At 40.1% G+C, this 18,059-nt stretch overlaps 1 protein-coding gene across 1 annotated transcript; it reads left to right on the top strand.

Moving 5' to 3' along the window:
- Positions 1 to 17: 17 nt before the first annotated feature.
- LOC126374647 (O-acyltransferase like protein-like) lies at positions 18 to 17,316 on the top strand. The gene is made up of 14 exons (XM_050021338.1): positions 18 to 21; positions 841 to 852; positions 5,233 to 5,372; positions 5,718 to 6,045; positions 7,298 to 7,406; positions 8,450 to 8,534; positions 9,574 to 9,740; positions 10,946 to 11,024; positions 11,863 to 11,966; positions 12,650 to 12,817; positions 13,838 to 13,988; positions 14,374 to 14,560; positions 15,089 to 15,231; positions 15,891 to 17,316. The coding sequence occupies exons 1-14, from the start codon at positions 18 to 20 to the stop codon at positions 16,074 to 16,076; spliced, it is 1,863 nt and encodes a 620-aa protein (XP_049877295.1). The 3' UTR covers positions 16,077 to 17,316.
- Positions 17,317 to 18,059: the final 743 nt, after the last annotated feature.

Below are 18,059 nucleotides of genomic sequence, written 5' to 3'. Positions count from 1 at the left end.
TATATTGTGAAAGGCTGATGCGTAAACTAAGTTAAAAAACCTGTATCTTCCCCCGGACTAAACAGCAACATACATAAACTGCCTATATACGTCCCACTGCTGGGCACAGGCCTCCCCTCAATCAACCGGAGGGGGTATGGAGCATACTCCACCACGCTGCTCCGCTAAGGGTTGGTGGAGGTGTTTTTTTACGGCTAATAGCCGGGACCGACGGCTTAACGTGCCCTCCGAAGCACGGAATCATCTTACTTTTTCGGACAATCAGGTGATTCAAGCCTGAAAAGTCCTTACCAAACAAAGGACAGTCTTACAAAGTGATTTCGACAATGTCCCCATCGGGAATCGAACCCGGACCTCCAGATCGTGAGCCTAACGCTCTAACCACTAGGCCACGGAGGCTGTTACATGATTATGACATATTCTAGGTGCCGGTATGCAAACATACTTTTTTACTAAATATAGTTTAGGTAGATGTACAAAATAAAGTATTAAATAGTGGCTCCGATTCCTGCAGACACCTTCTAATATTATTTTAAGTTATACTCGTCATTTTCTTGTCCGCCGAAAAGGAAAGGGACGCATGATTTTCAACAAGTTTTAAAATGAATGAATAACCCGTGCGAATAAAATAGGTATCTCGCTGGTATGCAATCCGTTTGACGTGCTGTCTACTTAATTCTGTCGGGTTATTGGCCGTTGTTTAGACGGTTGTTTTAGATTTCTGTTTAAAATTAACGTGTATTCCATAAATTTTATGGCTGTCAATTACCCGTCCCTTTCTTTTTCAACGGATAAGAAGTGACAGGTATAATTTAAAATAAAATTAGACGGAATCTGCAGGAATTAGCACCAGTAAGTTGGAAAATTTGCATTCCTTGAAATGTAGTTTGCCTTCAAATGTCGGAAGTTCTCACTTTTAGGTAAGCAACGCTGACTTACAGGAGGAACAATACGTATATAGGTACAATCTATTCTGTTTAGTACGTACCTCGACAGATCAGGGGTCACAATTTCACATATTTTGCTATTACAAGAAATATACAGCGGTAAGCCTGATCTATTCGGGGGGGGTTAAAATGGCCACATCGAAGCAATTCATGTAATAAAGCAATATTGCAATTTGACATTTGCGCATACAAAAGTAAGTGCGCAATGCTATCAAATGTCAAATAGCAATATTGTGTTCTTAGATGAATTGCTTCGATGTGGCAATTTAAACCCCCTGTTCTTATTCCGGGATCCACATACCTAACCTGACGGATTGTCACATAATACTACCACCACAAGTTAAGTATATTGTACTAACAAATAAATTGATCTGTTGTCATTAATAAATAAAATTATTATTATTAAGTATGTATGTAATTTCCATATCTCGGGTCTATGGAGTCCCGGACTTTTGGAAGGCGTACGTGAGGCCGAAGCCAACACGTAGAGGACCCTTAAGACAATTTAATCTATGTGTTTTAATTATGATAATAACCGCGTAAACTTAAAACAATGTATAATTTAATCTAAATGTGATTATTATTATTATAAGCAACTGACCTTCCAACCCGAACGAGAAATCAGAATCATTTAAGTATTCAACATTCTTATTATGGATAAACTTATTGGATGGACGTCATTTTGCAAGGTGACAGCAACGTTTTTTTTTAAATTAATGTACGGTATATATTACAATAAGTTATTTCTAAATGGAATTATATAGTCTCTGCTTACCCCGGTGGGAAATAGGCGTGAGTTTATGTATGTATGTGTATGTATGTTATTTAGTAACTAGAGGAACACATTTAATACCAGAAATTAAAAAATAAAATATGTGTATTCCGAACAAGAAGTTAATACCATTTGCGGCAAAACTACAAAATTGACACTTCAAGAAAAACAACATGACAGGCAAGGCTCGAACCCAGACGTCCAGATCGTGAGCCGGATGATCTAACCTTTAAAATCATAATGGTTGTAGAGCAAAGTCTATTACTTATTATTTACTTATAAATAAACATTAATAAAAAAGCGCCACGTGTGGTTCAACTCGTTTAATGCTAAGGTTCCGTAGGTCTCTTATAGTAACATAACACAACACAACACAACACAACATAGCAAATACTTTATTGCATAAACAGGAAAAAAAAAGAAAATTAAAAACAAAACAGAAATAGAATGAGTACTATAGGCGGCCTTATTGCTAAGTAGCAATCTCTTCCAGGCAACCTTTAAGTATAGGAGATGTTTAATAAGGAGATGTTTATTATTTTGTCCTTATAATCTTTAAAGATTAATACTTAAGTAAAGTTTCATTAAATCCGATTATTATTAAATAATGAGCGTTATATGTACGTGTGAAAAAGAATAAAGCACCTCTTAAGTAAAATATTCTCGCGGCCGCATTGTACTTATCCGTCCGCATCGCACACGCACTCTCTGGCCAAGCAGTTATTGCGATTTATTCCGTTCTAATGCCAAAAACTAATACCACTTGGTATTAGTTTATTTCCGAACGTATTCTCCATTCCCAACGAGTACTTACCACGTTTTTTAAAATAAAAAATCTATTACTAACGAGTACCAAAACGTTATTGTTTGTACACTCAGCTTCAAAAAGTTTTATTTTATTTTCTAAGATAATATCGTAGAAAAAAGCACACGCCCTCGGCCCCAAGCTCGTAATTATGTCATGTCGTTCCACTAAAGTGAACAACGTCTTCCAAACCGATCCTCAATAAACCAATTTAAGTTTTAAATCCGACATTATATAAAATTGCTACTCGTCGTTATTCGCTCTCCAAGAAATAACAATTGTAAGTACTCGTATCTTCTGGCATGATCTCTTAGCTGTAAGTTAACTTTAAGTGAGTATTTTAAAACATAATAACTTTAAGCGAACTCCACTCCCACAGAAAAATCGAGGAATTGGTTTTGTGAGATTTCTCTCTCTCTCTCTCTCTCTCTATTTAAGAGCTGCGCTCTTGTCGGTGGAGTAGTCGCCATTCCTCTCTTCTTCCCGCCAAAACCTTCACCTCCCTATACGACACGACCTGCACCTTCTCTTTTGTGGGATTTTTATTGTACCAATATTTTTTGTATTTTTTATAAAAAATAAACATTTTACTCTTTTTTTTACTTTACTTTTAAATTTAAGTAAGTGAGCCAAGGGTCGCGCCCAATAGGGCAGCCTCAGGCCTGTTGTCTGAAATTTTGTACCAGGAGACAGCCCTCAGCGCTCCCCATTTGTCCGGCCAAGTAGTTAATGCCATCTGCGGCAGATCTACAATAAGTCACGTCAAAAAAAAGCAATAAACTAAGTATTACATTAGTGGTCCTTATAATTTTTTCAGTAGCATATATAAGTACGGGTTCATATTTTACTCTAAGGAACCCTAATAAAAGACAAATCTACTCTACAACTATGAAACTTAGTTTGCGAATTTTAACTATTAGACTAGTCACTCATTCATTCGCTAGTTTGATGTGGAGGTCACATGGTGTATGGAGTGATATCAACAAACTTAAAATGTTAATTCTAATATTATTCGTATTTTTTGTTAATTGTGATTCAACTATTGGAATTAAAAATGGTAAGTACTCACTTCGATTTATCAATGTACTTAATAATAATCAATAATTAAAATGATACAGTAATACATAACGCGCTGTGACTTATCGGGAATTTGCAATAAACTTATTTATCATTTATAATTAATAAAAAATCAAATTTTATAAAATACTTATCGATTGTTTAAATATTATATAACATAATAACAATTGGCATACCCATCGCAAGATGAACTAAGTACCCACACCTCACCGAACTTTCTGTGGTGGTGTTGGTAAGTTGAAGTAATTCGGTTTTGAAATATACTTACTTAAGTAAACCAAATTGTAATTATTCAACAATTTGTGTGCTTAGCACACGGGTGTTTGCGTATAAAAGCACACAACATGTAGATGTAGATTATCCTTTTCTTTTGGAACTATCTACACACTCTAGTAGCCTAGCCTAGCCTAGTAGTAGTAGCATTTAGAAAGCCTATTCTTGGTCCAGTGCGACACGTGACAAAATTTTATCACTGTCATTTTATCGATTCTATCGTTTTGTCGAAGGGTACTAATATGTGGACCCAATTAAGTCATGTCGTTCTGTCAAAATACAAACAAAATCACGTGCCACGCATGTTAGGGAAAAAACAAACTTATTGATTTTAACAAAACTTATTGAATCGATCGATAATTTTATCACGTTGTGAATGTTAGCTCAGCTGGTTAGACATATTTCCCATCAAGATCCTTCACACGTCATCAAGACCAATTTAAGAGCCAAGCTCTTGTTGGTGCAGCATTCTCCACGCTACTTTTTAGGGAAAAATAGGGCAGTGGTTTCCCTCTTGCCTTCCGCCCTTATACATACGTAATATAAACTAAATACGGCCTTAATTGGGTGAATATCAAAATGTGTCAAGTTTGGTGGCGACTGTCATATAATTTTTTCGTGAAAAATTGGGGAAATTGGGAATTGAAAAATTCCTTTTCCATGTCGGAACCGAGGATCCTTTTGGATCTTTTTCATGTCGGAACCCAATTTTTCACGAAAAAATAATAATATGAAATTTCGCCACCAAACTTGAAATTTTGAGATTCACCCAATTCCTACTAGGGTGGTTAGAACCACAAGTAATCGGAAGGCAACTTACTGCCATTCTTGAGACGAAGTCCATAGATGGATATATGAAGAAACAGATGGTATTGCAAACATTTTTTCAAAAATTCTCCTGATCACTGTTGTGCTCCTGAATAGACTTTGAGCGAAATCCCAGTCTTTGCATATATAACGATAATAAAGAAGTTTACAGTCATATATCGTCGGCGCAGGGTCACCTATTGCAAAACCAGACAGAACCTTGGTCATTGCTAATTTACGCAACTACTCACTCGATAGACTATTAGTGACGTCGTTTTTATACCTCGACATGCGTTGGTTATTATGATGTAGGTGTCACCATAACCCTCTATAACCCACTTCAAACAATTCCAGATAATTTTTCACGTTGATTGAAATTAATCATGACATTGTATCCCTGAAAGTGTTGATTTTAATTTTATCCTCTACTGAATGTTCCAATGTTTTTCCCTAAAAAAGTAGCATGGAAAATGCTGCACCGACAAGAGCGTGGCTCTTAAATTGATGATGATGACTGAATGTTCCCTGATCTCACTGCTCACGCCCCACAGAGAGTGAGTACTATCTGATGCCGCCACTGTTCCACCTGGACCCCTATGACTCCTGCATCCATCGGCCAGGAGGTGTCTACTGCTCTGTGGACATCGACCTGGTCTCCGATGAACCCAGTGAACTATACTCTTATATCCAAGTAAGAAATATTTTTATAACAGATACAGTATTATTCCGATCAAATCGAATGGATGGAATACATGTTCTGCCGACCCCAATTAGAGTGGGATAAGGGCAGGAGGATGATGATTAGGCCATCTGAGGTAAAACTGCAATAACTCAGCTGATAGCTACATCAAATACTTTTTGAATAATTTTGAGAGTTTTTCAAAAATATTACGTAATATTCTAGGTACTAAACTATAAATATGTAAACACCTTTTTTACACCTTATAATAATTGTCAGTGGAAAACACCAAGCAAAACATGTCATTGACATTTGACTATGAGCACTCATTTTGTTATGTTTACATTTTTGTTGCAGGAATATTCTGCCGACACCAAAGTACATTTCAATCATACGCAATTAAAATACGGCATATGCCTTACACAGACTTGTAGAGAATTTTATAAAGAAAATACATCAGGGGACCTAAATATAGTCCTTGAGGCATGCTTGAACAATACCCTTTGGAGAGACTACAAATTAAAAGCTAGAGTATCAAATAATGTCACATGTAACAAATTAGATGAAAGTATTCAATTTGATACGAGTGATATTATATTAGGTGTAGTAATTGCGATATTATTGATACTGAACCTAATCGGAAGCTTCGTAGCGTTCCATAACGACGCTAAGGTCAAATACAAAGGTAATGGCAATACATTATTTTATTCGATAAGTTGCATTATAGTAATATTAATAGATAGTTATGGTTCTCCGCAGTGGAGCAGCGTGGTGGAGTATGCTCCATACCCCCTCCGGTTGATTGAGGGGAGGCCTGTGCCCAGCAGTGGGACGTATATAGGCAGTTTATGTTTATGTAGTTATGGTTCTGGATTTCGTGGGAAGATGTGTGGATTTGAGTCACAAGTAAGCAAAACGTCAATGAAATAGCTTGGCTACGGTAATTTCAACTACGAGTATGTTAATACAGGAGGTGCTTACTCCCGAATTCTTTAAACTTTTCGCTGTTCTACTCCTTCTAATTGTTGTAGTCGTAAATTAATTGAGCATGGCGAACCTGTTTCAATAAAGTTTATTTCCATAAAGCCTTGAAAATTCAAGTTGATAGTAACTACGAGTAGACACATAAAACTGGTTAGATAGAATGTCGTGAAACAGATTAGTCATTAGCATTTTCTTTTGTCGATTTTGTGATAATTTCATATACAAATTCTAATTTTAGATATAGGTGTTTGAAAGCTAGTCATGTGGGAAGGAGCATAAGACTTAGAATTTTTAATGAGAAGGAGTAAGCTTTTATGCGAATTGTTATTTGATAAATAACAAACTAATATTTATTATAATTGGAAGAGAAACTCTTTTTTCTATTCTCTTTTCACCGAACGAAAATCACCCCTCAACGGCATGAAAAAGGCCGGTGGAAATATCGTGCTGCGCCCGATAACAGATGTCCACGTGGGCAGAAACTGTTATAATATTATAACCTATTTAAGGTAGCATGATTAGACTGACAGCAGGACAGATATATAGTACATCGCCTAGTGCGAAAGAATAACATTGTGTTGTCCTACTTTTAGGTAACTTTTGCAACAGTGGACTACCCACCGAGTATTCTCTTCGAAGAATCTATCTTACATAAAACCAGTTATTTACGTTTATAAACAGTTTTCTTCGGAACTTTGACATTGGCAGAATCATCATTCAGTAACGATGCAGCCATACACAACAAGAAAGAAGAAAAGAAAGAACTAGAGGTATCTATGTCTCTTTCGCACTAAAAGTACGAAAGAGTACGTAGCTTAGTACGAAAGAGTGATGTTAAAAGTGAGATAAATGCTATCCTTCTTCTTTGTTCTGTGTTTTCTCCTTTGAGTTAGATTGGTCGTGTAAATAATCGGTCTTAGGGGAATATTTAGCTAATTTTCCTGAGTTTTCAGGATTCTTCGCGTGTTTCTCAATATCTCATAACTGGCAGAAGCTGGTGGCGCCAGCCGGGGCGGGGCCCGAGCCGAGGCTCACCCGGCTGAAGGGATTCTGCGGATTCAGGTAAACCTGACAGACAACACCTATCACGCTAGCCTAATAAAACTGTGAACGGCGGAGTTCGTCGTGGGATGGGTGTAATTCTGAATACCCCAATAGGGAAATAGGCATTATGACTATATCCCATTCGGGGTAGTCAATCTCTGTTAGACCAACGTGATAGATGGTGACCCGTATTGCCATCTATGTATAATGGTCGAACCAACCGTGATAGTGGAAACTGCTAATCTTCTTCTATCGTGTGGGTTGTGAGGTGGAGTACCAAACTCATCAATCCTGATGTCGTCAGGGTTACTATTGAGTCGCCAAAGGCCCCTGACATGGCTCATGTAACGATTACTTACTTACATCAGTAAGTAGTAAACAGGACCAACAGCTTAACGTGCCTTCCGAAGCACGGATCATCTTACTTTCGGACAATCAGGTGATCAACCTGTAATGTCCTAACCAAACTAGGGATCACAAAGTGATTTTTGTGATATGTCCTTACCAGGATTTGAACCCGGGACCTCCGGATCGTGCGCCCAACGCTCAAACCACTGGACCACGGAGGCCGTTAACTGCTAATAACTACAAGTACAGTCATGAGCAATATAATGTACCCACTTTAGGACTCTGTCGCACTTACATATTTGACATTTAGCGAGACTTACAGTTCAATTTGTCAAAAAAGTTAATGTGACATGGTACCAAAGTGTATACATATTAATGCTCGTGACCGTACAAGTCCGGTACCAGGGTTAGAACCTGTGCTCTCCGTTGGAGAAGCAAGCCGATGTACCACAGGACATCAGTGACTTCTAATGAAATAGCCGCGAGCTTATAACTTATTTATTTTATAGGTAAACTTGATTTAGATCGACCCTGAATTGTAACCTGGGTGCTAGAAAGAGACAAAAAGTAGCCTATGTCACTCTCCATCCCTTCAACTATCTCCACTTAAAAAATCACGTCAATTCGTCGCTCCGTTTTGCCGTAAAAGACGGACAAACAAACAAAGACAGTTTCCCATTTATAATATTAGTAAGTATGTATTTATTTCGCAGGGCTGTGACTATGGCGCTAGTGATCATGACTCATTCCATGATGCCCTTTGTGAAGGATATCGACAACCCGATATATGTTGAGCAGGTAAGACAATGGTCGAAGGACAACTGATACTGGAACGTAGATAGCCCTTACCTTACTAGGACAGCGGGAAATTATACTCGCTCCTTGTTCGAGACGGTTAACAGTATAGTCTAAGTCATAAGACTACACTGTTAACCGTCTCGAACAAGAAGCATAAGCAAGCATAAGCTCCAGCATCGTCACAAGCAACCAACGACCTCCGTGGTCCAGTGGTTGAGCGTTGGGCTCACGATCTGGAGGTCCCGGGTTCGATTCCCGGTGGGCACATATCACAAAAAATACTTTTACCTAGTTTGGTTAGGACATTTCTAGCTGATCACCAGATTGTCCGAAATTAAGCTGATCCGTGCGGAAGGCATGTTAAGCCGTTGGTCCTGGTTACTACTTACTGATGTAAGTAAGTAGTCGTTATGTGAGCCATGTCAGGGGCCTTTGGCGGCTCAATATTAACCCTGATATCAGGGCCGATGATGCTGGTACTCCACCTCACAACCCACACGATAGAAGATCGTCACAAAAACCGTAGAAGCTTACACAAGGAGCTTCATATAATTGAGATAGAACTTCACTTACAGGTTCGTTTAATCTCTTAATTATTCCTGGTTGCACAACCAGTGAGGAGGCTCGGTGTCGCTCAGCGGGCAATGGAGAGAGCTATGCTCGGTATTTCCCTGCTCGATCGAATCAGAAATGAGGAGATCCGCAGGAGAATTAAAGTCACCGACATAGCTCGGAGAATTGCAAAGCTGAAGTGGCAGTGGGCAGGACACAGCGAGGAGAACCGATGGCCGCTGGGGCGGAAGGGTTCTGGAATGGCGACCACGTGTCGGACGACGCTCAGTGGGTAGGCCCGCTACAAGGTGGACCGACGATCTGGTGAAGGTCGCGGGAAGCCGCTGGATGCGGGCAGCGCAGGACCGATCGTCGTGGAGATCCTTGGGGGAGGTTTATGCCCAGCAGTGGGCGTTGTACGGCTGATGATGATGATGCACAACCAGTAGGGTTGACATGCCCAATGTGACAATATCTTAATTCCCAGAACTACAAGAACCCGCTGTTCCTGATGTTCCTCAACGGTACGCTGGTGGTGCAGACGTTCTTTGTGATGTCGGGCTTCCTGCTGGCGTACAACCTGCAGATATACAAAGAGACACACCGCGTCAGCTGGTCCCTGCTGCCTCAGAGTGCGCTCAACAGGTGGCTGAGGTTGGTCATCCTACTTCCAACATACAGACTTGAGCAATAATGTACCCACTTTAGAACCCTGTGGCACTATCATATTTGACATTTAATGAGACTCACGGTTGAATAAGTTAATGTGACATGGTTTCAAAGTGTATTCATATTATACTCGTGACCGTATACATTTTACATACATAAACTCACTCACGCTTATTTCCCATCGGGATAAGCGGAGACAATGGAATTTAATTTGCTTAGATCCTGACATACTTACAAAAAACGCTTTATTGCACATATAAACACAACACTAAAAAAATATAGGGTCGAATTTTGAACCTCCTCCTTTTTTGAAGTCGGTAATTTTTTTACAAAAGTGACAAAAGAAGCACAATCGGCGGCCTTATTGCTAAATAGCAATTTCTTCCAGGCAACCTTAGGGCGAAAGAACTTGCTACATATTGGAATCGGGACGGTGCAATACAGGTACTTATAAGTAAATAATACAATATACGTAACTTAAATAAAACGATCTACTTACATAAAACATAATGATACTATAAACAAACCTAGTACCTATTTAAAATATATACCTATATACATACATAAATGATAGATAACACGTATAAAATAACATAGTTTATATAATACATACTTACATACTTCTCTTGCTTCCTCCACAAACAAAAATTTGTGAAGAAGTATAATTATGTATGTTATTCTTTCACGCAAACACTACTGACTGGATTTCTATCTATAGCTTATACGTCAAAATCATAGCAACATGGACCTCCGCGGGTCATAATAACAGATACGGTATCTGTAATTTATAAAGATGGCGGTCGTTAATAACTAATACCTAAGTACATAAACAAACTTTCGTAATCCCTAGTAATGAGGAAATCAGTAAACTATGAAGCCTATGTTCGAACTTCGAATTTGTATAACGGAAACGCCTACAAGTTAAGTGATAGCTAAACAAACAAACTACATCTTGCTATTGCTTTTTACCTTGAAAATTGCGGATTGCTTCGTATAAACTTTTACTTTCCATTTTAGGGTAGTGAGAAGTTAGAAAGAGACAGAAACTAGCCTATGTCACTCTCCATCCCTTCAACTATCTCCACTTAGATAATCACGTCAATTGGTCGCTCCATATTACCAACAAACAGACAGACACTATTACTATATTACCATAGATAAGTAAGTATATTAAATGTTATTATTTTCAGATTAATACCTGTGTACGCTTTGGTGCTGGGTCTCACAGCAACATGGCTGAGGCATGCCGGCCACGGCCCGCTGTGGGAGGTAAATAAATGGTTTCATATATTTTCAGTCTGCCACTATGACTCACAAGAAGAATATTTTATGCCTGAATCGCACAGGGCCTTAGCCAAGTTGAACGTGCTTACGAAAAACAACAGTGCCTACATGTCAATCTTATACATTTTATTTGATTACACTGTCGTTTTTAATATTCATTTGCACTTGACTTGTACGGCATAGTACATCAATCAAACGAACTCGCGGCACACCACTTGCTGCAACTCTGCGTGAACCTCTAAAACATAATTATTATTATAAAAAATGTTTTATATAATCATATAATATTTTTTTGCCGCATTGTATTAAATTCCATACTAACGGGGATACATATACCTAACGGATAAAGACAACGGCCATTTTGTTTCTAAATAAGTACACCTACACAAAATTTCGTTAAAAAATACTTATTAATTATGTAATATTCGAAAAATGATTCTACACGCTACACTTTTTTAATGAATCTGTTAGGTACTTACTGATTAATAAATGTAAGCCATCATCACTAATTAAAGTGCCACGCTCTTGTCGGCGTAGCATTCTCCATGCTACTTTTTTTACGAAAATTAGGGCCTATGGTGAAAATTTGTGAAAAAATGGCGGAAATGTATATTTTTAATTTAATCAGTTTTTTTATTTCAATTTTCTATTTTTTTTTGTTATGTACTTATACTTATCAAATTTTAAGTAAAATAAACCTACTTGTGTTGTCTATGTGTAGTACCCTTACAGGGTTCCTGTTTATGCTTTCCTTTACTTTTAAGACCTCTGTAAAAACAAGAATGCAATAAATATCTTATTTATCTTTATCATTATGTTTCAGTCGACGGCGGGAACGGAGAGCGCCGACTGCCGCAGCAACTGGTACCTCAACCTGCTGCTTGTCAGCAACTACTTCGACCACACGCACTGTATGGTACAGACCTGGTAGGTATAGGAGACGAGTTAGAGAGAGATGGGAAGGAGGTGGTTTATTTTATATTTACGTTATTATTCATTCACCAGTACGCACGAAATCATGGGAAAACGCAGGGACCGTATTATCATAGAACAAGGAATAATACGTCATCATCAGCCCATTAACGTCCCCACTGCTGGGGCACAGTCCTTCCCTATGGATGGATAGGGAGATCGGGCCTTAAACCATCACGCGGGCCCAGAGCGGATTGATGGTTATTAACGACTGCTAATGCAGCCGGGACCAACGGCTTAACGTGCCTTCCGAAGCACGGAGGTGCTCGAGATGAAAACGTTTTTTTTGTGGTCACCCATCCTATGACCGGCCTTTGCGAAAGTTGCTTTACTTCAACAATCGCATACCGAGCGCTTTAACCGCTGCGCCACCGAGCTCCTCAATAATACGAATAATACGTATAGAACGGCAATTCTCCGCTCCCCACCAGCGGTTGAGCTAGGCTTACCTCACCCCCCCTCGGTCAACTTTAGTTTATCGTATGGACGTCAGACGTCACACACACAGATGCGCGTGTAGTGTCTGTGTAAAATGAGGTGTTTTGTATGAAGTGTGGTATTGTGTTATTATTTATTTATTTATTTACATTTCAGGACTTTTTTGTTTTGTTTAGCACTATTCGTTTTCTCGCCCTTAGGTATGTGGCAGCGGATTACCAGCTCCACCTGTTAGGGCTGGCGGTGTGCATTACGAGGGGCCGCGCGCGGAGGGCCCTTTTGGTTCTACTGTTGATAGTTGGTGTGCTGGCACCCGCTGTGCACACGTATTTCCAGGATTTGGACGCCGTCGTCATGCTATCACCCGAGTGAGTTAATAATTTAATTATCTAATTAATTTATTTATTTTGTATATTGTATTGAATAAACAAATAAATATCATTTCTCGCCAATACCCTGTTATAAGTGTAAACCTGTATTTCACGCGGTCCGCGTCTGACTACAAGTGAGCGGGTGAAGTGAGTGAGTGAAGTGAGCGAGTGAAGTGAGCGAGTGAAGTGAGTGAGTGAAAAGAGTGAGTGAAGTGAGTGAGTGAAGTGAGTGAGTGGAGTGAGTGAGTGGAGTGAGTGAGTGGAGTGAGTGAGTGGAGTGAGTGAGTAGAGTGAGTGAATGGAGTGAGTGAGTGAGTGGAGTGAGTGAGTGGAGTGAGTGAGTGGAGTGAGTGAGTGGAGTGAGTGAGTGGAGTGAGTGAGTGGAGTGAGTGAGTGGAGTGAGTGAGTGAAGTGAGCGAGTGAAGTGAGTGAGTGAAGTGAGTGAGTGAAGTGAGTGAGTGAAGTGAGTGAGTGAAGTGAGTGAGTGAAGTGAGTGAGTGAAGTGAGTGAGTGAAGTGAGTGAGTGAAGTGAGCGAGTGAAGTGAGCGAGTGAAGTGAGTGAGTGAAAAGAGTGAGTGAAGTGAGTGAGTGAAGTGAGTGAGTGGAGTGAGTGAGTGGAGTGAGTGAGTGGAGTGAGTGAGTGGAGTGAGTGAGTGGAGTGAGTGAGTAGAGTGAGTGAATGGAGTGAGTGAGTGAGTGAGTGGAGTGAGTGAGTGGAGTGAGTGAGTGGAGTGAGTGAGTGGAGTGAGTGAGTGGAGTGAGTGAGTGGAGTGAGTGAGTGGAGTGAGTGAGTGAAGTGAGCGAGTGAAGTGAGTGAGTGAAGTGAGTGAGTGAAGTGAGTGAGTGAAGTGAGTGAGTGAAGTGAGTGAGTGAAGTGAGTGAGTGAAGTGAGTGAGTGAAGTGAGCGAGTGAAGTGAGCGGGTGAAGTGAGCGAGTGAAGTAAGTGAGTGAACGTATCAATCATCGGGCGCCGACCTCACCCCCTCTGGGTCTTACTTTAGTCTTAAATGCTTACAGACGTGTACGCTACCTGTTCCAAGCTGACCCGACGTTTAACCACGCGTACAAGCGCGGCCACACCAACATTGCCTCCTTCGTCATCGGCATGGTGGTAGGACTGGCCATCTACCGTTGGCAGAAGACTGACTACAAGTTTCCAAGAATTCTGGTACGTGAAGAAAATCTTTACAATACCGACCCGATCAACCCTAGGGTCAGTTGTATAAAGTCTCATACCTGGGGGAGTTAAAACGGCCACATTGAAGCAATTCATCTAAAAAGCAATATTACTATTGACACCGCTGGCGTGGTCAACGATTTCCCTCATTTGGCGCTTTTCGCTATCGACTAGGGTCAATTATTCTTTCAAATATATCCTCTCAGATGACGCCCTGAGTAGGCTCGCACCCAACTGGGCACCCTCAGGTCTGTTGTCTTAAATATACACGAGAGCCTTAATGCCATCAGCGGCAAATCTACAATAAGTCACGCCAAAAAAGCTATCGCTTTTCGAAATCGTTTGCATCTTAGCTAACCCCCTGGTTGTCTTACAGAAACAGCAGTACATCTACTGGGCCATATTTCCAGCTGGTGTCGCTCTGCTGATGCTCGGCAGCATCTTCTACCTGGACGGGCCGCGGTTGTCCATCTACCTGCGCACCCCCTTCGCGGCGCTGGCGCGGCCTCTCTTCGGAGGGCTCATCGGCTTTTATATCATTGCTCTGGTGTTTAAATTCGAAAGTAAGCAGCGATATTTATTTGTGAGCAATTTAGGAAGGCCCGGTGGTCGGATGAAATGAAATGAAACGAAACGAAATGAAATATATTTATTGTGGATCATAGGTACAGTACAGGCGTTCATGTCAATTATAAGTTGATGACATTGTGAGGTACGTCGGAAAGCAATGGATGAGACTTGCACAGGACCGGAAAGGATGGCGTGAAAAAGAGGAGGCCTATACCCAGCAGTGGGTGGATACAGGCTGAGTAGATAGATAGAATTTAGGTAGGTTGGAGTAGGAGCGAAAACGGGTTTAGCTGCTTACCTTGAATGTCATAAAACCGTTTATGTACGTATGCGTGTGTATAGTCGCCATAGTGAAAATCACGTAACAAGCGCCATTTTGAAAAATCGCCATCTCAGGCCTATTGTCTTAAACGTTGTGCCGGGTGAGAGCCTTCAGCGCTCCCCATTTGTCCGGCCAAGTAGTTAATGCCATCTCGGGCAAATCTACTATAAGTCACGTCAAAAAAAATGCTTTTCGCCAGATGTATACCGCCGCATCCTGGAGTGGCGCGGCTGGGCGGTCCCGTCCCGGCTCACCTACAGCGCGTACATCCTTCACATGTCCATCATTAACCTTATCAACAGCAGCCGGACGACGCTCGTACACGCCACCTTGTTCCTTGTGGTAAGCTATGAGAATCTCTAAAAGCCACTTCGTTGCTGTCCCTTTCGTCGACGAGCCTTCCACAGGCTAGTTTCCAACTAGTCAAATCAGTTAAGTACTTATTACTAAATGTAAAACACGAAATTACGGAGGTCCGTGTTGCCTCGTGGAAATTACTATGGAATTTGTATTGAAAAGCAACCTGTGTCAGAAAATCGTGACAAAATTTCGCACTTACTATTACATTTCTCTTTATTCAAATTCATCTTCTTATCGTGTGGGATGTGAGGTGGAATATCAACTCATCAACACTGGTGTCAGGGCTATTACTGAGCCGCCAAAGGCCCCTAACATGGTTTATACGACTACATACTTACATCAGTAAGTAGTAACCGGGACCAACGGCTTAACGTGCCTTCCGTAGCACGGATCATCTTACTTTCGTACAATCAGGTGCTCAGGCTGTAATGTCCTAACCAAACTAGGGTGATTAAACTAAAGTGATTTTTGTGATGTCCCCACCGGGATTCGAACCCGGGGTCTCCGGATCGTGAGCCCAACGCTCAACCACTGGACCACGGAGGTTTTTTGTCACCTTTAGATCTAACTTTATTTCGTAATCAGAATTTCATAATTTACCTTTGACCTAGGAAATTACCCAATTGTCATGTTGGTTTCAGTTCGAGATCCTAGTAAGCAACATCATCATATCATTCGTGTTGGCGCTCCCACTGCACCTGCTGGTGGAGGCCCCGCTGGTGCAGGTCGTCAAGCTGGTCCTGTCTGGGCCTAGGAAGACTCCACCCATAGACAAGCTCAAAATCAACCAGGAGAATCTTGTCAAAAATGAATTTACTGCTGTATAGCCCGTGTTTTTAACATAAACACAGATTAAGGAATAATACTACGTGCATAAGTCAAAAGTACAATCATAGATGAACTATGTAAGTACCCACACCTCGCCGAGCTTTCTGTTAGATGATGACCAGATAATGGTCGAGCCAACTTTGTCAGTGAAAACTGAATTTAAGATAAATGAATAACTCATAAGTGCAAGTTGAAAAGATGCTTCTATGCTGTTCTGGGAGCAAATAAAAAACATAGAACACGTTCAGCTGCTTGTCTTCCCGGGCATGTCGTAAAATCCGACAGAGGGATTGTGTCCTCTAACATGGACTAATGTTGTGGGTGATAGGCTGATCCCTTATCACCATAAGGTTCATCATATCCAACTTACGACATCGTATCAACAGTGGCTGCAAGTTGTCTTTGATTACTTGTGGCTCTGCTCACCCCATTAGGGATTACGGGCGTGAGTTTATATATGTATGTATCAGGTGCAAATCCGGTAAAGGGGTTCGAACCGGTGTCAAGCCGGTATTACTACAGGAACACAGTGACTTCGTTGGGTTTTTCCCAAGGTTTTTTTTATACTGGGCTCGCGTTAGATAGGCTCACACGTCGCAAATTTTAGCGATGGACCGCGCGCGGCGTCAATGCTACTTTGCCATCCTCTTCACAGCCAATCGCGTCGGTGTTAGTCATTATGGGTAATGATGTTTTATAGAATTGATCTCCTAGAAATTACGTTCCTAGTAGCTTCCTTTTCAAAACCGCACCGCATATTGGTAATGACGATTAGAGGCTTTCGTATGGTCCTGTGAAATACGCTCAACAAGTTAATTTCTATTCACTCAAGGTTGAACTTCAATCCACCTTATTAATAACAATACGAAGACTAATACTAGGTTTAAAATATAGTCCGCGTCGCGTGTAGCAGAGATATTGCATAAAATACGTGGATTTATTCACGGCGGCGCTTTCTATAATTTAAACCTGGTATTATGTTAAAACTCTTCGCTTTGTAATAAGGCAAAATATATTTTTGGAAACACAGACTGCAGAAGAGAATAGGAATATGGTATAATTATAAGGGTATTATAGTTAAGTTATACAAATAAACACCACATAATTATATAAACATTTGTAAATATTTTTTTTTATTAAGAACCTTAATTTTATTACCTACTTATATTATTTATCTAAACATATTTGTTACAATGTCAGTCATTCATGAAATAACAATAAAATATATTTTATGTTATCTAGCTAAAATTACCACCTGTTTCTACCTCAATCCCCTTGTATTTACAATATTATCTATTAATATATAACTTGGGGGTTAAAAAGGCCACCTCAAAGCAATTCATCTAAGAAAGCAATATTGCAATTCGACATCTGCGCATATGAAAGTAAGTGCGCAATGTATACAAATGTCAAATAGCTATATTGCTTTAGATGATTTATATTGATTAGATGAATTGCTTCGATGTGGCCATTTTAACCCCCCTTATATTTTTTGAGCAAATCACCCCTGCGGCATGGCACACGCTAAGTATATATGTAGAGACGACAAATACACGGACTTCGGAAGCGGAACTATGCTGCCATCGTATAAAAACGTTGTACGTCTATTGGTTGAAACTCACGATCGTTGTCGCGTCTATGTTGATAAAGTTAGTGTTCTATGCCGCGGGAGCTGTCGATAAATTTACCTACTGGCCAAATGGCTAAGTTTTGACGAGAATGTTTAGCTTATCTATCTCTCTCGTTTTTTCAACTTTTCATTGCGTCTTTTAATACAGCTACTTAAATCACAAACGTCACTGTACTCTTTGAAGTCTTGAACGATCTTTTGTTTTTTATTATGTTCACGTCGCAGCTCATGCTGAGTGGTCCATTTATTGAGGACCTCCACTACCACCATATATTTAATATTTCGACCAACGTCTTTTTTTGTTTTTAATATTGTTTAAATTTTACATTTTATATACCTTAATAGTATACAC

This window comes from Pectinophora gossypiella, chromosome 17, assembly GCF_024362695.1.
Source record: "Pectinophora gossypiella chromosome 17, ilPecGoss1.1, whole genome shotgun sequence".
NCBI lineage: Eukaryota > Metazoa > Arthropoda > Insecta > Lepidoptera > Gelechiidae > Pectinophora > Pectinophora gossypiella.
The sequence above is the reverse complement of the archived record's forward strand: the minus strand, read 5'-3'. Positions and strand labels throughout refer to the sequence as shown.

Bases quoted from the DNA above. Each gene is read 5' to 3' on its own strand.
- LOC126374647 (XM_050021338.1), top strand. The intron at 11,967-12,649 runs GTAGGTATAGGA...TCTCGCCCTTAG, and splicing joins CACTGTATGGTACAGACCTG to GTATGTGGCAGCGGATTACC. The intron at 12,818-13,837 runs GTGAGTTAATAA...AAATGCTTACAG, and splicing joins GTCGTCATGCTATCACCCGA to ACGTGTACGCTACCTGTTCC.